This window comes from Erpetoichthys calabaricus, chromosome 6 (genome assembly GCF_900747795.2).
Source record: "Erpetoichthys calabaricus chromosome 6, fErpCal1.3, whole genome shotgun sequence".
Lineage (NCBI taxonomy): Eukaryota > Metazoa > Chordata > Cladistia > Polypteriformes > Polypteridae > Erpetoichthys > Erpetoichthys calabaricus.
Genome location: NC_041399.2, coordinates 161,848,231 through 161,875,192, shown reverse-complemented (window position 1 = coordinate 161,875,192; position 26,962 = coordinate 161,848,231). Strand labels below are relative to the sequence as shown.

General features: G+C 38.1%; 1 protein-coding gene across 1 annotated transcript in view; it reads left to right on the top strand.

Moving 5' to 3' along the window:
* The window catches only part of reck (reversion-inducing-cysteine-rich protein with kazal motifs), a 247,542-nt gene that overhangs the window by 168,997 nt on the left and 51,583 nt on the right, over positions 1-26,962 (top strand). The window contains exons 14-16 of the mRNA XM_028804063.2: positions 6,379-6,567; positions 20,587-20,709; positions 26,552-26,723. Coding sequence (XP_028659896.1) covers positions 6,379-6,567; positions 20,587-20,709; positions 26,552-26,723 — 484 coding nt within the window. The remainder of the gene's footprint in view (positions 1-6,378; positions 6,568-20,586; positions 20,710-26,551; positions 26,724-26,962) is intronic.

Below are 26,962 nucleotides of genomic sequence, written 5' to 3'. Positions count from 1 at the left end.
CCAGCTGCAGCCCCCTCTGGCGGCGCCTCCGGGACCCAACAGGGCTGCCCCCAACTCCAATTTCCATGGAGTCCTTTGGGAAACCGAGGCACCACTCCAACCCAGGGGGGCGGCCATCTAGCGTCCAGTGAGAGGTTTTGCACCGTCCATGGGTGCTCCCCCCAAGCATATAACGAAGAACATGGACCCCGGCCGTCCGCCACAACAGTAAAATGTTTAATTTGTAAGCAGGGAAAGTTTACATGAAAATATCGATAGAAAGTACATTACAGTTGTGGCAGTGCAAATGCTTTCTATACAAGAGACATGAGATGTATGTATTGCATGCGGGACGCTGTTGTATTTGCTACATCTAGTTAGGTCTGCTATGTCCCATTCTCTGATCAGGATTTCTGAACTCTGTTATATCTTATGAGACCACACACGTTGCCTGAATGGATGTTAAACAACACAAAGTTGTACATTAAAATTTTCAGGTACCAATGTAAACTGTCAGGAACGTGATAGTAAATAATTTTTTATGTTTTCACTTTGATCAAATACTGTATGTTAATTTTATTTCTTATTGTTTTGATGTTTTTACCATTAACCAAGTGATGACACAATTCTACGGGTACCGTAAGTTTGTGACATTGCCAGGCTACATGACCCACACATGCAGAACATGACATTGGCACATTTGCGCAATAAAAGATGGCAATGCCAGAACTTTGAATAAACACATGAAGAACTTTCAGGAGAGACATACAACTCAAACAACAAAGAAAAACAAAAATAAAAGGAAATGAATTACTTGCCTTGAGTAATGTTTCATTTGTATTGAGCTTGAGTTAGAGTAGGACACAATTTCACAAAAACCCCATCTAGTTGGGTAAGGTTATTTCAAATTGTGAGTGGAGCTCTAGGCAAGACTGGTGTTGGCCTCTAGGGAGTAGATTTCATTGAGGATAAAAATAAGTGTTTCGTTGGTCACTTTATTCAAATATTTGAATATCTACTGTGTATATACAGTATATAAAATCCTAAGCCTAAAAGTGCAACAATTTTATGTCAAGTTTTTATGTCACATTTTTTGTCACGCTTTAAATAGGGCTTATTTTAAAACCTACATATATACAGTATGTTTGGTATCATTCTTTTCAGAATTTATCGAACTTTAATGTGATGTTGTTAGATTTTCAGATTCTTATTCTGTTTTTAAATTATAAACTAAAATATCAAGAAAGTTGTGGTTTTTAATATCAAGAAAGCCATGGTTTTAATTTTTGATCGAGTGAACTTTTTTTCAAAGGAACTAACTATTAAAAAAAAATCACCTATTCATATCACCAATGTTTGTATTTAGGTGATTTAGTTAGCTGAAGGTCAAGTTACGATGACCCATTGCATACCTCTTTAGTTTTCATGTGATTTTTCCTGTTATTTAAAAAATGAATCTTTTTTTTTTTTAAGTTTTTTAATCTATAAAAATGTCAGTTAAAACGAATGAATCGTTTATTTAGTCTGTTATAAATATTCATCGAGCATAGTGGACCTCAGTTTAACGGGAATACTTCAATCGGTAACAGAGTAAGTATTTTATTCTCATTTCATAATTTTTACTCCGTTAAATAATAATTAATTGTTCTTTTACATATTTATAGAATTTCGTGATTTTGACTCTAATAAATAATAAGTTTTCTTTTGCATGTTTACATCCATCCATCCGTTTTCCAACCCGCTGAATCCAAACACAGGGTCATGGGGGTCTGCTGGAGCCAGTCCCAGCCAACACAGGGCACAAGGCAGGAACCAATCCCGGCCAGGGTGCCAACCCACCGCAGTGCACATTTACAGATTTCACTAATAGCACCAAAGGCACCTGGGGGGCTTGCCCCCTTAGTTTATATGTATATTTTTAAGCATGTATGATGAGAAATTGCAGATTGGGAAGTGGATGAGGTTTTTCTCCCCAAGACATGGGGCTTCTAATTCCTTTGAGACGGTTCTGTAGCTAAGTAAGATCTACACATGAGAGAGGGATAATGGGTGTTAATGTGAGACAAACTCATCTGACTCCATCTCACAACACTGCGGGCAGTGGTGAGTTAGTATAACAGGATTGAGTGTTTCACTACTTGTGGAAACAAGGAACAAACACACCACTGCATTACCTTTCAAATTTTAAATTCTGTTCCTTCCACTTTATATCAGTCAGCTTAAGTGTAATTTGTGTAAAATTAGTTTGTACTCAATTGATTTAGATTTTCATTTTTGTTACCTGCTTTACATGAGCAAGTATTTGTGAATATATTGTTCCATTTTAAACTCATTATCCTTTGTACAGGGTATGGTAAGATTTGTACTTGTCTTACACAGTCTAGTGTATAAACCAACGACAATGCATACAGACAACATATACAAAATAATACATCAAGTGCACCCATGTAGTCGGTACAAGTAGCCTTATGACCCATGGTTGAAAATTGCCAAATAATCTAGTGATTTGAATGCTGATGATCGTGTTCTGTTTGTTAGAGCAGAGTGGGGAGAAAAGTGACTGCACATGATGGATGAGGTAATGGATGGATAATTCTGTTTACCTTCGTGTATATCAAATCAGAAGGCAGCTGAGTGCCAGTAATATTCTGAGCAGATTTCACCTCCTTTGTAGAGTTTTAGAGTCTTGAGATGGACACATACTGTTTTGGAACTGTTTAAAAGTTATGAGCAGTCAACATTCTTATTGGTGACAGGTTGCTCAAACATCAAACGAAGTACACAGAGGGTGCCAATATTGGACTACACCTCCTTGCCTCTACAGGGCATGCTGTTCTTTCCAGTGACTAGACAGATTGAGTGTTACTCATGAATAACTTGAGGATGTAAGCATACTTAGAGGCCAGTAGATGGAGCTAAATATATGGAGTTCCTATTACACATGAAGAACTTCCCTGTCAATAGTAGGCTTGATCGCTGAAATTTGGCAAAGTGTTTTTCACAGTAAATTTGCTGGGTTTGCTGGTTGCTTTCTTTGTCAAATTATTTCCTGAAAATCTGCCATCTGGCCATCTTTATTCCAGCAGCGCTTGATGATTTGCAAGGCTAGCATGACATCACAGAGCAATAGCAGCCATGCTAGATGGGGACGACACTACCTGATCCCACAAGCAGAATTTTACACATATACTGTAAGCATACTGCACTTCATACTTTATGGCGCTACTCAATTTATTTTGCGCATGCGTGAATAATTAATAACATATACACGCATGCGTGATGTCAAACAGGGAAGTGGCAAATCAAACACTGCAGTCATCTATATAATGCTGAATCCTGTGTGCTCGCTCACTTAGCAGCGGTTCAAAAAACACATGAGTCTCTGTGGAATAATAATAATAATATTAATACCAAAAGCTTTATTACTATTTACAAGACATTTCTAGCTTCTTGATTGAAGCAAAAAATGAGAAGCATCTGCACAGGCAGATCAGAAGCAAAAAAGCGGAGCGTGACTTCAAAAACAGAACAAGGTAGCCTAATGCCACAACTGTTGTTTTGGAATTGCCAATTGGTGCCCTGAATTTTGGAACTCTGTAAGCACAATAATATTTTTAGTGTTTACTTATTTCTAGTTTGTGGTCTTTTGTTGTATTTTGTTTGTGGTTATTATTTCACCTGAGTGTTTTATTATTTGAACCACAGTGGTGCGGTAGTTAATACTTCTCCCTCACTGCTCAGGTCGCATTTTTGGCCACAATCATCAGTCCAGCATAGTTGGTAGATACTTTCCTAGCCCTTTAGACACTTAAAAGACCATTGTACCATTATAATCCACTCAAAACTGTAACTGTGAGACACAAAAATAACCAGATTGGTAAAAAAAATATATAAATTGATGAATTACAGCATTCTAAACATTGTCACCTTCTATACAGACTTTTGTATTGTGAAGTTCTTCGTGCAAAATGTGTCTCACTGATTCCCTCCGTTTCCAACCCTGAGATAGCTGAAACACCTAGGCAACGATCATTTCGAACAATCTGATTTAACATTTAGATGTTTTCATACGCCCGAGACAAGCATGGACGACGTGGGTGTTGAACGTCTTCCACATTTTGTTGTCCTTCCTTGAAACATTTGTTCTACTCAAAAACTTGTGTGCGAGACAAACTGTTATCACTGTACACTGTTTTTATCATTTCATAAGTTTCTGTGGCCATTTTGTTCATTTTCACGAGAAATTTGATGTTGATTCGCTGTTCGATTTTTTCACCCAACATTATCACGGCAACTCATGTAGCGATTGTTGTGCAAATACTGACTGGGCTACTCACAGGATATACCTAGCCGGTTGGCAGTTTGAGAGTGCATGTAGGAGGGGATATATAGTTCTATGAATCACGTCTGGCTGAGCGCCAGACGGTTTTCCAGGAAAGCCGCAAGCCCAGTACGGTTATTTTTGTGTCTCACCTTGTATAACTATAACTTCCTTCCCCCTGACTTCAATGCATTTTCCACAATTTCGCTTAACTTGCATCAAAGTGAACTCCACAGGGTTCACTCATGCCTAGTCAATAATAAGTCTAATAGGCTATCTTTTATCTGTAACCTACTGTAATTTAGTGTGGAGGTAAAGGTGAGGTGTGGGCAAGCACTTCAGTAGCGGGATGAGGAAAGGTCACAGTAAAGAAAACCGAATGGGAGGTGTGATAGGGGAGTCTTTCTTGCAGTCCTGGGGTAAGAAACATTGAAGAGCTTCCACACCTGGTAGACATGGTGACCATCCAGTTTTGGAAAGACCAGAGAGGCAGCAGGACATATTTCTAATTTTTGGACATGTTGGTGTTATTCTGGGTGTAATACCCCTCCTGTTCACAATGTATACTGTATAAAAGTGGTGAATGGGCATTCTTATTTAGTCTTCCCAATAAACATTTCTTGATTCAGTGTTTTCTGTTTTGCCCTTTTAAAATAGTTCAGTTTAAATTGTGTATATTGCTAGTTTGTATTCATGTATTGTTTGATTATATGAATTATAATAGTGCTCACTGAAAGTGTAAAAGGCCATATTTAAAATAAACTGGCTGGTCCAAGCCACTGAGTCAGTTCTCATGCTGTATTTGCGTGTCACCCCTAATCCTGTTTTATTTGTACGTCCTTGTTTTTATCAGTGAATATTTATTTCGGAAGTGCGTTTGCCAAAGTGCTTTTCAGTATAGTGACAAGCCAAAAGAAAATGACCCATAGTTTGCAATTAAATGTAGTGTTTTGCCAAATACAAACCACTGGCTTTGCTTTTACTCTTTGCCGCTCTTCCTTTGTACCTATGCCAGCAAAATTTTTTTCCTTTGTTCTTCAGCTTGTTTCCGTTTTTGCGCAATGTCAGCTCGGCTTTCATTGTACCAGCTCCTGCCAGAGGTCCTTTCTGCACATGAAGTTTCCGACTCCAAGGGCTCTCTGATTAATAATAAGCAGCTGTAACAGTTCTTTGGTCAAATTTCCCTGTGATTTTTTGAAAATAACCAGAATGAAATGCTAAATGTTTAAATGCCACTTTGACTTTTCTCAAGTGGCAGTGTAGAGTGTGCCAGACTACTGAATGGCATTAGAGAAGTCACATCTTAGTGGACCAAGGTAATAAGGTGTTTCGAGTGTGAGCTCTCAGTGCTTGCAGGGTATCTAATGCACATGGCACTAAGTTTGCAAGTTTCTGTTTAGGAAGACAGCCAAAAATGTATTATTCTGCTCATACTCAATAGGATACATATTGAATGCTCAATAAGTAAGGTGCATGTGCTTAATTTTTCATCTATCACGGCCAACTACATCCTTTCAACGTGTCTTTGCTGGATTGAGGCAGCTGGTCACAGAAAAAGCTACCTTATACTTCTAGAAGAAGCAACGAATTCCAGTGACTCTGACTCATAAAATATTGAATGTATCAAAACAAGGCGCTGTGTCATAGTAGTTAGCTCTGCAGCCTCACAGCTCTAGGGACTGGGGTTCAAATCTTAGCCTGGTATCTGTGGACAGTTTTTCATGTTCTCCTCGTGTCCATCATGGTTTTCTCTTAGTACTCCAGTTTTCTTGCACATTCCGTGTGTGTGTGTTAGGTGAATAGGCTACTCTATGTTGAGTGGCTCTGGGTATGTGCATGAGCGTGCCGGATGATGAACTGGTGTTCTGCATCTCTTAGCTCTCCATAATAGAAAAGAGTGAATGGATTGATGTATCAGTGCTAAGTGTCATTTGTAATCAGTGATAAATTCCAAATTATTGCTGCATAAAATGTGAGATGAAATTTTGAAATTGTACTCCACCTGTCAAGATTTTCACTTTTTAAATAAATTGTCATATTAACAATGTATCTGACATGTCCTTTTTTCCTCTCCAAAGGTTGCAAACTTGGAGAAGCCTCGGAATTTCTAGTTCATCAGGGTGCTTTGATACAAGTCCCATCATCCAAAGGAGAGGCTGGCTGCTATAAAGTTTGCACCTGTAGTCAAAGTGGTCGACTGGAAAACTGCATGGAAATGCCATGTGTGGACATGCAGAAAACCTGCATTGTTGGAGGCCAAAGAAAAAGTGCGTATTTGAGTTTCCTTACACGTAGTGCACAGGTGGACGTAATGTATTTTGAATGTGTTTCTTTGTGATCACTGCCAAGACACTTTTTGGATTCTCCCATGAATCCTTGCAACACAACGTGGACAGAAAATGACATTATTTGGTTTGATCAAATACATCTCAGGCTGCTTTCACATTTACTAACTCTGAAGGAAGAATGCTGATTCAGCTACACCATCTGTGTGTTGTGTCTTTGGGGAACATTCTGCATCTCCATTCACCAGGATGTGCAATAATTAGTGTGATGCCCATAGTGGCACAGTGGTTAGCACTTGCAAATATTCCAGTTTTCTTCCCTGATCCCAAAGACATGCATGGTACGTTTATTGGCAATTCTAAATTTGTCTTGTGTGGTGGCTGTGTGCATGAGTGGGCCACTGAGATGAACTTGCATCCCAAAGATGGTTACCACTTTTCCTTTGTAGTCTGTGGCATCCTGCGACCATATAATGAGTGAAACATATTTAGAATTTTATACTCTGACTGCACTCCTAGCACATCATGTGCCTTTTTTCAGTTGATTGTTTAAGGATGAATCCCTAACACTTCACCACTCTGGCCAAATGTTACAGGAAATGTGATTTGATTATAGGAAGTTACTGTATAAATACAGCAATTATAGATTGACTTTTAAAAACATGTGTTGAACTCATTCCTAATACTGTATATACTCACCAGTAAGTTCTCCCGCGGATAAGTCAGGACTTGATTTTACCATATAATTTTTGGTATTTTATAATGTCAGTCGTATAAGTCGAATGCGGAAAACTCACGCTATTGGTCCAAGAGATTATGATATACTAAAGCCCACCTGAGAGAGTAACCATGGAGCACACTACCTTTTTTTTCTATGTGGGTGCGGCAATACGCTGTATAAGCGTGTGCTCCTAACCTCTCTCTCTGTCTATTGTGCCTACGTGACCACACAGTAATACCCAAACTATTTCGAAGTGACGTTTGCACTGATTTGTGTTTTTTGTATCTCACACCCTCATACACCTTTATCGTAAGAGCATCCCTTATCTACGATGGAACGTTCGATCAGAAGAAAATATGAAGCTGGTTTTAAATTAAAAGTCGTTGAAGTAGCAAAAGAAATTGATAACTGCACTGCTGCAACAAAATTCAATGCGTCTGAGAAACTGATGCGAGACTGGAGGAGGCAAGAAGATGTCGGTGTATAAGGCGGAGTCTGATTTTATGATCAATTTTTCAGGTTTCAAGATCGAACTTATACACGAGTATACACGGTAGTTAAATAGTCAATAAAGAAATGCATTATACACAGAGATGGACTTTTTTGTAAGTTCTGAGTACAATTCTTAGCATTCTGTTTTCTGTGACACATCTGCAGAAAGTGTGCTGCTCTAAGAGAGCTTTGCTGAGGGAGGAGTACAAGGTAGGAGGTCTCAGGGGTCTCCTAGTATGTGAGATGCCTGCTTGTGTGCGGTTTCATTCCTCAGAGATGTGCTGAGCTGTACTGTGGGACACCTTGTGATTCCAACAACAGTTTGTGGCAAATGTCCACTACTTTAGAAGGATAATGGAGTCATTCTTAATTATCCAAGACTCTTCAGGACAGGAGTTTCGGTAACCGTGGGAACACTGTCAAGGAATGCTCCAGGGAAGAAACAACTACAGGAAATATTGACAGGGCTATGTCTAAAGATTAACCATAGCCAATTGAGTTATACAGCTGTATGTAATTTCATTTGTATGGAATAGCTTGTCACAGAAAAATCAGAAAATAGCAGCTGAATACACTGAAGTTGATCAAGTGACATAGCGTGTCGGAGAAACTCGAAAGCTCACGTTCACAAAGTCGCACAGTGCCGAAATAAAGAAGTTGTCACATATCAAAGTCGCCGTGAAAAGGCAAGTCGTAGCCCACCGTCTGAGTGTCATATGAAAGCTTATTAGGGTAGAGAGATAAAAAAAAGGCACACAGTGGGGAAAAAGCATGAAATGTCAACTTTAATCTCTATATTTCCACTTTAATCACATAGTTTATTTTGTCATCACAGTAGAACATCATAAACTTCATCTTAAAATCGTTTAATTTACTAGTTTCTCAATCCCATCGTAATTAAAGTAGCATGTTAAATGTTTTGTTTTGTATTTGATCTTTTATGTGCTCTATGTACCTGAATCACTACGTGCTTCCGGGCTTTCTCTTCCTCCGACAGGACACATAATCCATTACATTTGTGATATTACAGCTCTCTGAATAATTAAAATACTGAGATGTATACGTGATATCATTTTCATGATGATAGGAGTTAAAGCGTGTTATTAAACATGGGAACACGGTGGAGCAGTGATTGTTCATGTCTCACGCAAGATGCTTGCTGTGCCATGCGCAGCTTTCGATGAAATACTTTATTGTAGCAGTACTGTCTCTTTCAAACGTACTAACCTCCAATTCCTGTCCTTACTTTTCTTTCACCAAATACCCAATCGCCACACAATCAGCTCTGTAATAGACATTAAGCCATCTGTAAGCTTAGAACGGCGATTCTTCAAAACTTTTAAAGAACATCAAAATATCTTCGTAGTATGTGTTTAATTATTCTATCCATCTATCCTTCCAGTGTCGTGTCAGCACCAGCAAGAATACAGCGCGAGGCAGGAACAATTTCTGAGCGGAGTGCCAGCAGCTCGCTTGCGCTGCGGCACCGTATAATTAAAGTTACATTTTTATCTGTATAATATAATAAACATATTTTACTGCATTTCATCTTAAAAATGATATCGTCATCAAATGTAAATACGCGCTTTATAAAGTGGCTCAAGTTGTGCAACATTATAACTGTATCGCAAGTTTACAGTGAGGTAATTATACTTATAAGTACAAACAGTTCTACAAGGAGCACTTGATGGACTGATTGAGTGCGTTTATAGTTCTTGGGATGAAACTGTTTGTGTACAGGAAAGGCTCTGAAGCGTTGGTCGGATGAGAGCAGTTCAATAGACAGCATGGCTGAGGCAGTGTGTGCTTGATGCTGTATACCGATAATTCTCTTTCCGATCAACTGCTGTACAGCTGTGATTCACACTGAGATACAGTGAGATAAATACTCCAAGTGGTGCAGTGAGAGTAATATGGAAAAAGATGATCCGATGTGGCAACACCTAACGGGAGCAGCTGAAAGAAGAAGAAGAAGGTGCAGTGAGAGTAACAATGCTAAAGCAGTTATGGTATTTGGAATAGTTTGACCATTCTGTGGACCATTATATTGTTACAGGTTAATTACAATCAGATGCATTAAACTAATAAACAATATGCGGTTAATTTCAGTGTATTTATAAAGCCGTGTCAGGGATGTGGATCTAAAAAAGAAAGGGAAACCACACTGGAACAGCAGCACTGCTTTGACGCTGGGTGCCACCAGTCTGCAAAACAGAGCAGAGACCTTGCGTACAACAAGGTGTGAGCTACCGTGGAAATGTGCGTGGCTTTACGCCAAGTTTAGGTTTTATACATCGCGATTTGAACATGGAAACATTCTTACGCAATATTTTTGTGCGTACGCACCGTTTATACATGAGGCCCTTGGTCTGCAGTGGAAAGAGAGAAAGGATTAGCGCACTCTGCCACCCCATGGCCTGGTGTGGAATTACCCTCATTTGAGCCTTTTAGCTGCCTCCTATGTGCATGTGTTTGGCAATATATATATCAGCTATTCACATATAATGAAATGAAAATGTCTGTAGCAGTTACACAGGCAATATCACAAGAATTTTCTAATTTTATTTTCCTAACTTTCACTTTGGCAGATTCTCCTGATATTTTTCTTAAAATAAAATTAAACACAGAATTCTCACGAAAATAAGTGGCACACCATGATTTACCATTTAGACTGCTAATTTAACATTGTAGTTTATCCTGTCCAGTAAAACAGATATAAGAGAGTGCCAGGTTTGTAGGTATATCTGACAAGAGCTTGTTCAATGGGCTGGGCAAAAGTCAAATGAAGTCAAAATATGGAATTTTTGAACAGCATTAATGATACATATCAGAGTTCAGTATATCTTTTAAAATATTGTATATTAATGTTACCACAAACATAGAAACAAGTAATTGAGTTTAGCCTCATCAGAAGTCAGTTTAACAAAACATAAGGTCATTTCACAATGCTGGAACGAATACCAAAACACTGGTTAATGGTGTAATTTCTAAAAACTTCCTTTCGATTACTAGTAAACTGAACCCACTTGGTCCATGTTTTTAATGTTACATAGTGCCTGTACTGACAGCATGAGATACAAAGCAGACATTCCCACTTTACAAAGGTTCGGCTTGAATATCACACTTACTGCTCGAGTGCAGGAACTGGAAAGACTGGGATATGGCCCTACAAACAAGCACAACAGTGCTGGTAATGGATGTTTTAAAGTTTTTTTTTATCTCACATCCTGAAAGAAAAAGACTATGGTGTTTTCCTTTCAGATATCATTAAAGATAGAAATCTCAAAATGTAATTTTTATGATGTTTAGAAAAGTTACATATGTTGCAGCCACCCCATTATTCTCAGCAAGAGGCAGACAAGCCACCCCCACCATCCATCCATTTTCAAACTTAATCTACTTCTGGGTCTTGACATTTACAGACTCTGGACAGCATGCTGGTCCATTACATTCATTAACCAATTAACCTAAAGCACATGAAGTGAGAGGAATACTAAATACTTTGAGAAACAGCCATGCAGACACTGAAGGAACATGCAGACTTCACAAGAACATTGGCTAAACTAAAATTCAAACCCTGTCTCATGGAGTTTTGAGGCAGCACTAACCATTGCACCATTCATATTTCAAATATATACAAGCAATTCATTTCATTAGATTAAATAATACCATTAAAATTATGGCAGTGCTGTACATGAATTAATTGGTATCATATCATAATTTTTTTACTCTTGAAAGCTAATCTTTAAATATTTACTTACATTTTCCCTTTAGATACAGACAGATAGATAGATACTTTATTAATCCCATGGGAAATTCACAATCTGCTTTCACCACTCTCATTTGCTGGTCTGAGTAATCATGTTAGAACATTAGAAACATTTGGAGAAGAACAAACCTATTTAAATGTTTGCCAATCCTATACACTTAATTTTTACAAAATAATATCAAGTCCTGGTTTGAATGTCCCTAAAGTCTTTCTGTCTACTACACTACTTGGTAATTTATTTTGTGTGTCTGTGATTCTCTCTGAAGGAAAACTTCCTGTACAAAATTTAGCCTCAACAAGTCCTCATGTTCTTAACCCACATAATGTTATTTTAACCACATAATGGTTTCACCACTGACTGCCCAGTGTTTCTGATGGTTGCAAGTGACATACGTATTGGGTTCTGCTCCAGCTACACTCAGGGATGGATCCCAAGTCCAATGGCCCCTGAGCCTGACAAGACATCAGACCAATCCACCCCCAACCCCTGCACCCAGCCAGAACCACCTTATAGACACGTTTAATAAAAGTGCATTGTTTAACCTCATGTCGATATTTATTTGAATTTATAGCACATCAGACATAACATACTGACTGCTAGCTGAGTTGACAGCACATACAAATTGTCGTTATGTAAATTATGTAGTATTTGGATTATTGATCTTTACATAGAGAGATAGAAACTGCAGGGAAAGAAACATAACCTATACATGATTTGCATTCAATAATGATGCACAAATATGATAGAACCCCTCAGTAAAACACTAATTAAAATAACACAGATTGGAAAATGACATGATTATTGTTCGTCTGCCGTCTTTTTCCCCACAAGCTATTTAAAATGTAAAAAAAATTACAATAACTAGCATACCAAAGCAGAATGAGAGGCATCTTAATTTGCCTATACTCACAAGCTGCACCCTAAACATTCAAAACTGTAGTTGACAGTGAACACACCTGACCGATTCTATTGAGCTGCAATCAATATCTGTTTAATATTCTAACTGTAGTGGCGACAGTGTACAAAAACATGGGGGCTGACAGAGAGAGATCAGCTGACGTCACTAGGAAGCACTTTGCTATCGGTGTTCAGACATGATCTCTGAGTGGCTAACTAAAGGAGTGTCTCCTTGTATGTCATGCTGCAAGGTGACCGCTTCTCAGCCAAACATCACAGATTTGTATCTGACCACCAGCAGTTCACCACAGTCCGAATCTTCAAACTGAGATGATTCATGGTGTTGAGTCCACGGCAATTCATTTGGTGTTGAGGATAGAATTTTCATTTTGTACGAGTAGAGTGTAGTGATGACGCTGCACAGAAAAGGTGGTGGCTGGGTGAGAAAGAGGTCAGCTGGTGCCACTAGGAAGCGCTATGCTTGCTGTGTTCAGAGAAATATGTGACGGATTAAAGGAGGTTCTCTTTATTAGCTCACACTGCAAGGAGACTGCTTCTGAGCTACACGTTGTGGGTTCAGCTAACCACCAGCAGTTCACCACAGTCCAAATCTTTGAACTGAGATGCTTTGGGTGTGAATTCACAGCAATTCATTCAACCAACCAACATATGCCAACACCTGTCACTAGGTTTAACGATCATAGAAAACATAATTAAAGAAGAAATATAGAATAAGATAGAATGGGATTTGTACTCTGCGCAAGTGGAGTATAGAGGTAATGTTGCACAGGAAAAGTGGAGGCTGACAGAGAGCGAGAGAGATCAGCTGATGTCACCAAGAAGCACTCCACGTGCAGTGTTCAGAGATGGTCTCTGCACGGTTGACTAAAAGGGTTTCTCTTTTTGGCTCACGCTACAAGGAGACTTTTTTTGCGACTGACAACTGGCAGTTGACCACAGTGCAAATCACAGTGTAAAAAGGCCAACACCTGTCACTAGGTGTAAAAAGCATACTAAAGAAGAATTAAAGAATAATAATGGTTTGCAGTGTCCAGAGATCACGAGAAAGATCTGACAGATCACTGGAGTGGCAAAATCACCTAAAAGCTGACCTTTCAAAAGGCCCAAAATTATTACCACTGTACCTGGGTTTGAATTCTGGGACCCAGTTGGATCCATAAAGGAAAACATAAAACAACCTCAATAGGCCCATTCGGGGATGCATGCATAGCTAGTTTTCTTTTATTCCAAACTCTGCTTTTAGTATTTTAGTTTTCCGTTTCGGCTGATGAGCGGAGAGATAGTGTCCCATTATGTGAAGTGACAGGCAGTAGCTCTGTGCACACAACCTTTAGTTCCTTGTTAGGTTTTGTTATATATTCAATTTTTTGAAAGCTGTTTAATATAGAATTGTCTCTCCATTGCCATTTATGGCAGGTACCTTAAGGATAGTAGGTCAGGCTCTTCCTCGGGACCAGATGCAAGCTAATTTATAAGCGAACACATCGGTCTCCTGCATGCTGACAACTTCTCTTTACAGCACATAACTGTGGTGTGTTGAAAGTGTAGGTTTACAAACTTGGCTGACTTTAGTATCTGTGCTGAAAAGAAAAGAAATGCCTTTTTTAAAACATGACAGAAGCCCAGAGGTAAATGTTTATAAAATGTGTATAGCTCTTGGCAGACTGATGATACAGAGTGTGGAGTCTACATTCTAGTATGAAGAGAATGAGAGAAGATTGAGTAGAAACCTAGGAGTTAAACACAGGCAGTTGTGAATGATTTAACCAAGTTGCTGGGCTTCAAAAACAGGAACGACTTTTACTATGTGGAGGTGACTTAATTCCAACTTTTTTTTTAATCCCTCAGTTAAAATAAACCTCTCCAGTGTATTTCCCTATTAGGCCTCTATCTTCCCTGAGAGTTGTCAGACCGTCACATCGTCCTAAACAATGTCTATACCTTTGCTTTTTTTGTGTGCTTTTCTGTGAACCTTTTATGAACTGCTTTATCTGTAAGTTTATACGCTACAGTTTTCTTTTCTCTCACTGACATGAGCTCCTCAAGGAAACCTAAATGATAACTGTTTTTTCTGATGCAGAATTCAAACAAGTAATGGTTTAGCTGTTGAATGGCTCTTTTTTCTAGAAGCTGAAAACAAACTAACTCTGAAGGAAGAATGCTGATTCAGTGACACCATCTGTGTGTTGTGTCTTTGGGGAACATTCTGCATCTCCATTCACCAGGATGTGCAATAATTAGTGTGACGCCCAGAGTGGCACAGTGGTTAGCACTGCCAAATATTCCAGTTCTCTTCCCTGATCCCAAAGACATGCATTGTACGTTTATTGGCAATTCTAAATTTGTCTTGTGGTGGCTGTGTGCATGAGTGGGCCACTGAGATGAACTTGCATCCCAAAGATGGTTACCACTTTTCCTTTGTAGTCTGTGGCATCCTGCGACCATAAAATGAGTGAAACATATTTAGAATTTTATACTCTGACTGCACTCCTAGCACATCATGTGCCTTTTTGCAGCTGATTGTTTAAGGATGAACCCCTAATACTTCACCAGTCTGGCCAAATGTTACAGGAAATGTGATTTGATTATAGTAAGTTACTAAAGAAGAATTCAATCAACTAATGGTTTAGCTGTTAAATGGCTCCTTTTTCTGGAAGCTGAAAATATTTTTTAAAACCCATGTTCGTGCCCCTTGTCACCACTGCTGTTTGCAATCGCCATTGAACCACTGGCGGTTCACTGGCGAAATTCTTATCAGATAAAGAGGGTTATTAGAGAAGGACTGGAACAGAAAATTTCTCTATACGCAGATGATATGGTTTTATATATATCAGACCCAGAAAACACTATGCCTGCAGTTTTAACAGCACTTACAGAATTTCAAAATATTTCTGGTCTCAGAATTAATTTGAATAAAATTATACTCTTTCCAGTGAATTCACAAGCATATAATATTAGATTGGACACCCTACCTTTTACCATAGCAGATCAGTTTAAATACCTAGGGGTAAATATCACAAGTAAACACAAAGCTCTTTATCAACAAAATTTTGCCGTCTGTATGGAAAAAATTAAGCAAGACTTGCATAGATGGTCAACCCTTCATCTCACTCTAGCTGGAAGAATTAACGTTGTTAAGATGAATATCCTTCCTAAGCTTCTTTTTTATTTCAAAACATTCCAATATACATCAATAAATCATTTTTTAAGCAATTAGACTCAACCATAACCTCATTTATTTGGAACTCAAAACATTCACGTAGCCAAAGAGTGTGCAGAAGGTGGCATAGCTCTACCTAATTTTCAGTTTTATTACAGCGCAGCAAAAATACACACTATAAGAACCTGGGGCCTCATGTATAAACGGTGCATACGCACAGAAATGTTGCGTACGAACGTTTCCACGCTCAAATCACGATGTATAAAACCTAAACTTGGCGTAAAGCCACACACATTTCCACGGTACCTCATACCCTGGCGTACACAATTTCTCCGCCCGGTTTTGCAGACTGGCGGCACCCAGCGTCAAAGCAGTGCTACTGTTCCTGTGTGGTCACCCTTTCTTTCTTAGATCCACATTCCTGATGCGGCTTTATAAATACACTGAAACTAACTGCATGTTGTTTATTAGTGTAATGCATCTGATTGTAATTAACCAGTAGCAATATAATGGTCCAGGGAATAGCCATAGTATTCCAAATACCATAACTGCTTTAGTGTTGTTACTCTCAATGCATCTTCTTCTTCTTTCAGCTGCTCCCGTTAAGGGTTGCCACAGCAGATCATCTTTTTCCATATTACTCTCACTGCACCACTCGGAGTATTTATATCACTGTATCTGAGTGGGGAATCACAGCAGCAGCTAATTGGAAAGAGAATTATAGGTATACAGCATGAAGTAGATGCTGCCTGAGCCACGGCAAAACGTTTCAGAGACTTTGCTGTACGGACGTCGCGGTTTAGAAAAAGTTTCATCCCAAGAACTATAAGCGCACTCAATCAGTCCATCAAGTGCTCCTTGTAGAACTGTTTGTACTTATAAGTACAATTACCTCACTGTAAACTTGCACTACAGTTATAATATTGCACAACCTGTGCCACTTTATAAAGCGCGTATTTACATATGATGACGATATCATTTTTAAGATGAAATGCAGCAAAATACGTTGATTATATTATACAGATAAAACTTTAACTTCATTTAAATAATCTGTATTGTTAATAATTAAACATATGAGGACACAGTGCTGCAGCGCTAGCTAGTTCAGGGCTTGTTCCTGCATTGCGTTGTATTCTTGCTGGTGCTGACACTGGAAGGATAGATGGATAGAATAATTAAACATATTCTATGAAGATATTTCAATGTTCCTTAAAAGTTTTGAAGAATCAGCGTTCTAAGCTTACAAATGGCTTCACGTCTATTACAGAGCTGATTGTGTGGCGATTGGGTATTTGGAGAAAGAAAAGTAAGGACAGGAATTGGAGGTTAGTACGTTTGAAAGAGACAGTACTTCTGTAATAAATTATTTCATCGAAGGTCATGCATGGAGCAGCAAGCCTCTTGCGTGAGTCATAAACAAGCACTGTGCCACCGTGTTCCCATGTTTAATAACATGCTTTCATTCCTATCATCATGAAAAAGATATCACGTATACATCTCAGTATTTTAATTATTCAGAGAGCTGTAATATCACAAATGTAATGGATTATGTGTCCTGTCGGAGAAAGAGAAAGCCCGTTTAAGAAGCAGGTAGTGATTCACACACAGAGCACATAGAAGATCAAATACAGAACAAAGCATTTAATGTGCTACTTTAGTTACAATGGGTTTTGATAAACTAGTAAGTTAAACAATTTTAAGATGAAGTTTATGATGTTCTACTTTAATGGCAAAATAAACTACGTGATTAAAGTGGACATTTCGAGATTAAAGTTGATATTTCGTGCTTTTTTCCCCACTATGTACCTATTTTTTTTTGTCTGTACCCTAATAAGCTTTCATATGACACTCAGACGGTGGGCTACGACTCGCCTTTTCACGGCGATTTTGATATGTGACTTCTTTTTTATTTCGGGCACGGTGTGACTTTGTGAACTTGAGCTTTCGAGTGTCTCCGACACTCTGTCACTCGATCAACTTCCTTTTGTTGATTATACCACTGTTTAAACCAACAAATAGTACATTTTTCCTTTGCCTCCACTTGGTATTCACTGAAATTCTTATATTTTCCCCTGTGTTTTTCCCATCGTCTTTTCACAGAAGGCTATTTATATTGATTTGCATATTCAAAGAGGCGTAATTCTGGGAGGAGTTGGGGCGGGACAGAAGGCGCGTGCACATGCGTTACTTTTCACGCTGATCGGGATTTATGTAGCGGAAGAACATGGAATTTTGCGTACGTACAGATTCCTGCATCTGGATTTTTCTGTGTGTACGCACATTCCCGCTTTTGTGCTTACGCCATGTTATAGTGTAAGTTCTACGCACGGCGTTATACATGAGGCCCCTGGACACAAATAGATGAACATACACAGGCTTGGTCCGCAATAGAAGTAAAATCCTGCAGTACTTCTTTATATTCCCTGCTCTGCGCTCCAATAAATGCAAGTTATCGCAAATATACTAATAACCCAATTGTGCTTCACTCACTCAGAATATGGAACCAATGTAGAAAGCAATTTAAGATGGAAAATCTGTTATCCGTGGCACCTCTGCAGGAGAACCACCTCTTTCAACCCTCGCAAACATATCTAGTTTTTAATATCTGGAAAAGATTTGGGATTAAATTGCTCAGAGATCTTTATATAGACAATATCTTTGCATCATTTGAACAATTACATTCCAAATTTAACCTTCCAGCTACACATTTCTTTCACAATCTTCAAATTAGAAACTTTGTTAAACAGAACCTGCCCGATTTTCCTCATCTTGTACCCTCCACCATGCTGGAAAATATACTGCTCAATTTCGAGGACTTAGACACCATTTCTGCAATATATAAAATTTTATTAGAGTTACTTCCTTTCAAAGATCCAAGAGGACATTGGGAAAAAGATGTCTTAATTAATATATCAGAAAAAGAGTGGAAGGTAGCAATGCAGAGAATTCACTCGAGCTCCATATGCGCAAAGCATAGAATTATTCAACTCAAAATTATATATCGTGCTCACCTGTCTCGCTTAAAACTGTCCAAAATATTCCAGGGCAAGATCCAACCTGCAGTCGCTGCAACCAGGCTTCTGCCTCACTGGGTCACATGTGACCAAATTAACATCATTTTGGACCAATATTTGTGCCTTTCTGACAGCCTTGGTGTCACAATCCCTCCTAACCCACTAACAGCTGTGTTCGGTGTTCTTGCAGATGGACTTGAAGTGGAGAAGGACAAGCAAACTGTGATTGCATTCACTACACTTTTGGCACGCAGACTTATTTTGTTAAATTGGAAGAATCCTAACTCTCCTCTTATAAGTCAGTGGGAAACCGATGTTTTATATTATTTGAAATTGGAAAAAATCAAATTCTCAGTTAGAGGATCTGTACAGAACTTTTTCCAAACCTGGCAGGACCTAATCAATATTATTTTAGAATAAGAAGAAATGATTATTTCCGCATTTCTTTTCCTTCTCCATTTATCTTTATTGCCCTATTAAACTCAACAATTTAGGTATGTTTACAAGCTTTAAGTATTACTTCTTTGGCTAAAAATAAAACCCATGTTCACGATGCTGCCAAAGTAGCTTTAGCTCCCTATTATTAAAGGATAGGTTCTGTGTCTTTCAAGTCAAAGTTATTTCTCAACTAACCTGGTATACATGCATTTGACACACAAAATTGTGCTCTAAAGTTAAATGCTGCCATGTTGCCATTGCCCAGTGTATCTAACAAGACACACATTTATCGTTAACAGCATGACAGCACCCATTAAAAAGTTGTGTACAAAATGCTGGTACCTACCAGGGAAAAAATGTATAAAATTGGAAGGGCAATGATGTAACAATAAAAATGTGTAACAGCAGTAAAATTAATCAAGACATTCTTAAAATTAATTTGCTTATAACAACAGTAATCATGCAAAAAAAGAAATCAGAATGTTAACTGATTAGGTCATGTCGGATTCTTAATTGTAAAACATAAACATATTCTAAACTGATGTTTATCTGTTCAATTCACTATAGTACACTTTGAAAGAATAAGTTTTGTTAACACTTTAGTTTAGGTATTTCAAAAGTGCATCTATAAGTAGCAAGACGTTAACAAATGCATCAGTAAAACATCAGTAGACTGGTTATTCATGTCTGTGCTGTGTGGCATATTGACATGATGGTAAAATTACTTGTTAATATGGATTCACAGGTCTTACTGTATACTAAATATGTAATATCAAGAAAATTGTGTCTCAATTAAGTCCCCTTAAGTGAAGTTTTGTTAGTTGGTCACAGCATAGTGATGAAAAAACACTTTACTGCTGCTTTATAGGTGTTATGAAGACCTAAAGATGTGTGTTAAGGTCTTGTTACATAATAGTAAATGGGTAATGGATGCATTTTTGCAGTACCTACACTAAAGCGTTACCAAAGTTTTCAATACGTTGAATCATTCAGCCCAAACAGGTTTAAGCTAATTAAAGGAAATACGCGACAACTTTAAATGTTTCCAAAAAGAGGAATCATCTCATAGGAAACGTGCAGTGAGGAGCTTAACGGCGTCTTTGTTTTACTCAGAATAAGATATTCTGTAGTGTCAGCCTTGTCCAGATTTCAGGAAATGTGAAAAATATCTTTCAGTTGGAGAAACGATTCATATTCATATATTTCTGACTCATGGCTGGTCCTCTGTAGAGTCTGGATGTGCGATCCCAATGGACTGGCACTCCAGTGTTACTGGGATAGCCTCGGCCCCCTACAACTTCAAATATGATGCATCGGGATGCATAATATACTTAGAACTGTATGAAAGAATGGGTGTAAAATCCCTCTTTGTGTTTCTGGCAGCCTTCTACGTTTGTCAGTACTCCACATGATGAATGACCATACTGGCCAAAGTGCTCATTTTTGGTTATTAAAGCCTGCGCATTAATTATATTTTTGGTGCTCCAGGTCATGGGACGTCCTTTAAAGTTGACTGCAATGTCTGCTCTTGCTTTGCTGGAAAGTTAATCTGCTCAACTCGACAGTGTCTGAATGAATACAGTTCAGAAGTGGACAGAAGGATCTTTACAGGTATGGGAAATTTTTTCTGCTTACATTTTTTTTGACTAACTAATATAAATGTTGTGTGGTGGACAAAAAATAGTTAATGATATGGATTTACATTGTCTTGGCTTGATTATAGAGTACAGGAAAAGAGTCACCACAAAGTTGTTTTTTTATGTTACTTACCCTATATACTTTATAGTGATTGCCAATAAAATTGTTTAATCTCAAGGATATAATACAAGCCAACAGGAACTAAAGCCATACAACAGCAAACAATATCTTATATAAACATCTACGAGTGGAAGTGTGTCTGCCTGTCTGTCTGGCCCAGAAGTGAGAGGTGGAGTTGGGGTAAGGGCTAAGGAAACAGAAACTCGCTTAGCCGCTAATACAGGAGCGAGGCGAGCACATCGGCAAAACGACACCTCCAAAGAAAGACAAAGTTTCTTAGCCACTAATGCACAAGCGATGTGAGCATGTCGGCAAAACAAAACCTCGTAGGAGAGAGACGCTCAGAGTAGTTCCTTTCAATTACCTGACATCTGTACATTTCAGTTTTTTTCTTATGATTTCAATAGTTTCTGGATCCCCAGGCTTTTTACAGCACGGGCTTACACAGCTAGTTATATCATAAACTTTTTCTTCTCCATTCAAACATGAGATTAAAAATATTTCATAGTATATTTTATAGTACATGGAGTAAGTAACATACTGTATAAAAATATCTCCTTTTTGGTTAGAGAAACCTTTTAAAATTGAGAAATTAGAGAGCACCTTTAAAATTGTGCTTATGAAAAATAATATTCCAAGATTGTTTCTTAAAAATGAAAAATAGTTAGGGTTGCTTTAATCTCTTCATTTCATAATGAACTGTGTAGGGCTGTCAAATTATACGAAAGGGTTTGAATACTCAAATTAAAAATAAATATTCAAGTGTATTTAAACATAGATTAAAATTTGTAAGTGCTACTACATGTGCATTTCTACTTTATGTGCCTTCATACGCTTTATTATTATTAATTCTTTTGTTTGTGGTGCTTATGACTTTGTACTTACATGGTCGTCACTTGGAAAACATGTCCCTTTCTGTTCATGGAAAGTGAAAGAGAAAAGTGGAAATTGAACACTTCACATTCTGTAATGCATTTATGAAACCCATAGAAGATTGCTGACGATGGTGAACACGTTAAACGCACGTGTTAATTTTAGTTTCTCTGCTCTCTGCCACCTCCTCCAGCTCTAATATCCGCTATGTGCCCTTTTGGTTCTTGGGAGCAGAAGAAATGAAGTCAGTGTCCATCTATACTTTACATACAGCTCTGGAAAAAATTAAGAGACACCTGCAAAATTACCAGTTTCTCTGGTTTTACCATTTATAGATATGTGTTTGAGGAACATGAACATTTTTGTTTTATTCCATAAACTACTGACAACATTTCTCCTGAATTCCACATAAATATAATACACTTAGAACATTTAACTGCAGAAAAATGGCAACTGGTCAAAATAACAAAAAGGTGCGGTGTTTTCAGACCCACAACACAATGCTAATGTTTGAACTTAGGACAAATTCAGAAATCAGCTTCTGATGGAATAACCCTGACATTTAATCACAACATTCATGTGTCTTGGCATGCTCTCTACCAGTCTTTCATGTTGCTCTTGGGTGACTTTATGCCACTCCTGGTGCAGATCGGCTTTGATTGATGGCTGGTTATCATCCTTCTTCCTCTTGATCACATTCCAGAGGTTTTCAGTGGGGTTCAGGTCTGGAAATTGGGCTGGCCATGACATGGTCTTGATCTTCTGGTCCTCTATTGACACCTTGATTAACCTGGCCATGTGGAAACCCCAATCCTCAAATTTAGGAAACATTGTCAGAGGAGAAGTAACAAGTTTTCTTCCAGGCCAACCTTGAACATGGCTTGATTCATGTATCTTTCACAAACAAAAATCTGCCCCATTCTAGCCTAGTTGAAGCACCCTCAGATCATCACCAATCCTCCACCAAATTTCACAGTAGGTGCAAAAAACTCTGCAGTTTTAGATGACCAGGTGATGGGAAGTGCTGAAAATAGGACTCATCAAAGAATATGACCTTACTCCAGTCCTCTGCGGTCCAATCCTTATGGCCTTTAGAAAAATCATCCTAACTCTTCTTTGCTTCTTATTGGTGAAGGGCTTTTTTCTAGCTTTACATGACTTCAGTCCAGCTTGGAAGAGTCTGTTTTGAACCGTCCTTGCCATGCACTTAACCCCAGCTGCCATTTGCAATTCTTTTTGTAGGTCACTTGATGTCGTCCTACAGTTGTTGAGTGACATTCAAAGGAGCTAATGATCATCCCAGTCAGTGGAGAGTTGTTTTCACCCTCTGCCAGTCTGTAACTTTGTTGTCCCCAATGTTGCTTGACCTTGTTCTTATGAACTGCCTTCTTTGAAATTCTGAGGATGGAAGCAATCTGATGCTCACTGTATCCCACTGCTAGTAAAGACAAAATTTCATCATTCTTTTTCTCCCTCAGAACTTTTCTTTATAACTCTTTTGGTGTGATGAATATATGCTTTTGTATTCTAATTAAATTTAAGGTACTACTAGCACTGTTTTTCCATCCAAACTGGTCCTATTGCAAAAGGATAGTGATGATTACAGCAGTGTTTTTTATACTTTTCTTCGTTAAATAAGATTTGGTTCAGGTGATCACCTGATCAGTGCCACATTACGTAAAATGAGGTGTGCTTACACCACAGACACTGGAATGAAATGGCTACCATAGACAGAGATGCTGATTTATGAAAAAATTGAAGTGGTCTCTTAATTTTTTCTAGAGCTGTAAGTCAAAACACAGTAAGTCTATTGGTATTTCACAAATTGAGTTACTGAATGGACTAAAACTGCGTTGTATTGATCTTAAAGTATTTCTGCCTCACTATATTTTTTATTTGGAAAACACTTCCATTAACAGCAACTTAAAGATTTGTCTAATATGTAAAAAATCGTATTTAACAAAACTTTAAAACAAATCGCAAGAAATGTAACTTATAGTTTAAAAAAAAAAAATCACCTTCTGGAAAGTAAATCAAGTGTGCAGAGCAGCCTGATTTGATAAGTTTATAAAGTGCAGCAATGGTTGATTGCTGTGGCGGATGTCCATCTGACAAAGAATAACATACAGGATTAAACTAAATTAGATTATTTCCCCATTAATAGATTGAGCAAAAATACCACATATACAGTTAGGTCCAAAAATATTTGGACAGAGACAACTTTTTTCTAATTTTGGTTCTGTACATTACCACAATGAATTTGAAATGAAACAACTCAGATGCAGTTGAAGTGCAGACTTTCAGCTTTAATTCAGTGGGGTGAACAAAACAATTGCATAAAAATGTGAGGCAACTAAAGCATTTTTTTTAACACAATCCCTTCATTTCAGGGGCTCAAAAGCAATTGGACAAATTAAATAACTGGAAATAAAATGTTCATTTCTAATACTTGGTTGTAGAGAAAAGCCAAGCAAAATGACACCTTTTATTGGCTAACTAGAAAGATTACAATATGCAAGCTTTCGAGGCAACTCAGGCCCCTTCTTCAGGCAAGATGTAATCAATACTTGGTTGAAAACCCTTTGCTGGCAATGACAGCCTGAAGTCTTGAACTCATGGACATCACCAGATGCTGGGTTTCCTCCTTTTTAATGCTCTGCCAGGCCTTTACTGCAGCGGCTTTCAGTTGCTGTTTGTTTGTGGGCCTTCCTGTCTGAAGTTTAGTCTTCAACAAGTGAAATGCATGCTCAATTGGGTTAAGATCAGGTGACTGACTTGGCCATTCAAGAATATTCCACTTCTTTGCTTTAATAAACTCCTGGGTTGCTTTGGCTGTATGTTTTGGGTCATTGTCCATCTGTATCATGAAACGCTGCCCAATAAATTTGACTGCATTTAGCTGGATTTGAGCAGACAGTATGTCTCTGAACACGTCAGAATTCATTCGGCTGCTTCTGTCCTGTGTCACATCATCAATAAACAAACTAGTGTCCCAGTGCCACTGGCAGCCATGCACACCCAAGCCATCACACAGCCTCCACCGTGTTTTACAGATGATGTGGTATGCTTTGGATAATGAGCTGTTCCACGCCTTCTCCATACTTTTTTCTTGCCATCATTCTGGTAGAGGTTGATCTTGGTTTCATCTGTCCAAAGAATGTTTTTCCAGAACTGTGCTGGCTTTTTTAGATGTTCTTTAGCAAAGTCCAATCTAGCCTTTCTATTCTTGAGGCTTATGAGTGGCTTGCACCTTGCAGTGCACCCTCTGTATTTACTTTCATGCAGTCTTCTCTTTATGGTAGACTTGGATATCGATACGCTTACCCCCCTGGAGAGTGTTGTTCACTTGGTTGGCTGTTGTGAAGGGGTTTCTCTTCACCATGGAAATGATTCTGCAATCATCCACCACTGCTGTCTTCCGTGGACGTCCAGGTCTTTTTGCGTTGCTGAGTTCACCAGTGCTTGCTTTCTTTCTCAGGATGTACCAAACTGTAGATTTTGCCACTCGAAATATTGTAGCAATTTCTCAGATGGGTTTTTTCTGTTTTCGCAGCTTAAGGATGGCTTCTTTCACCTGCATGGAGAGCTCCTTTGACCGCATGTAGTCTGTTCACAAAATCTTCCACATGCAAGCACCACACCTCAAATCAACTCCAGGCCTTTTATCTGCTTAATTGATAATGATATCACGATGGACTTGCCCACACCTGCCCATGAAATAGCCTTTGAGTCAATTTTCCAATTACTTTTGAGCCCCTGAAATGAAGGGACTGTGTTAAAAAAAATTCTTTATTTGCCTCACATTTTTATGCAATCGTTTTGTTCACCCCACTGAATTAAAGCTGAAAGTCTGCACTTCAACTGCATCGGAGTTGTTTCATTTAAAATTCATTGTGGTAATGTACAGAACCAAAATTAGAACAAAGTTGTCTCTGTCCAAATATTTATGGACCTAACTGTATAACTATAATGCTTATTTTTCATTACACCGTTGTTTTAGGAATTATGTGTCAAGCCAGCAGCCTCCAAAAGAAAAATGTTGGTTGAGGTAGCTAGATATGTTTTCCTGACATTGAAAATGCTCTATAAAATGGTAGTTTTAAAGTCGTTATAATAATAAAAATTATAAAGGAAACCAGCTTTTGTTTGCTGCGATGAATGCAACAACAAATCAGGGATCTCAGGTTCAAGAGTAAAACGGAAAAGGATTAGAAGCAAAGTGATACTTTTAGAGTGTTGGAGAAGGGTTTAAAATCTGTTCTTAGTACACCCATTAACCAAAAGGTAGAGTAATGCGTTTTGTAAATGATGATGCAAACTAACAGTTAACTTTAACTATCAGTGTTTATGTCATTTTTATGTGCAAACATATCCTAAATACAGAGGTATTGTACCATAGCATGTATGCCAAAATTAGTGCAAGGTAAAATAAAGGACCATTCTTTTAGACAGACAGACAGACAGACAGACAGACAGACAGACAGACAGACAGACAGACAGACAGACAGACAGATAGATAGATAGATAGATAGATAGATAGATAGATAGATAGATAGATAGATAGATAGATAGATAGATAGATAGTGATGTAAAAAGGCCAGCATACCATCAGAGCTATAAAAGATGTGAAGTTTTTACAATCAATTGTCAGCGTTTGCCTTTAAATGAGAATTTTTGCATATAGATTTCAATTATATTCAAGTATTGATATTCCATCTGACAGCCCTAGAACAGTATATACAATTTATATTACCTTTGATATGAGATGGAAAATGTTTGAAATTGATTTTTCTTTTATTTTTTTCTTTCTTTCTTTAATTAGGTCTGCCATGTAATTGTCCCGACCAGTTTGTGCCTGTCTGTGGGCAGAATGGCCGCACCTACCCCAGTGCCTGCATTGCCCGATGTGTTGGATTCTTAGACCATCAGTTTGAATTCGGGTCTTGTCTCTCTAAAGATCCTTGTACTCCTAATCCCTGCAGTAAAACTCAAAGGTAAAGTGTGTTGCAGATTGTTGTTCATTCTTCTGGTTTTTTTTTTTTCATTTTCTTTGTTGTGAATGTAGATTTGTACACAGTGCAGAATGCATTTGAGAAATTGTCCATGGAGTATTTACTTACTGATTTCTGACTTCACATATAACATATTCATGAATATCCTTTGAAATAAATGGTTAATATTCATAAAATATAATAAACTTCACAAAGTCCTTATACTCTAAAACCAGCCTTGC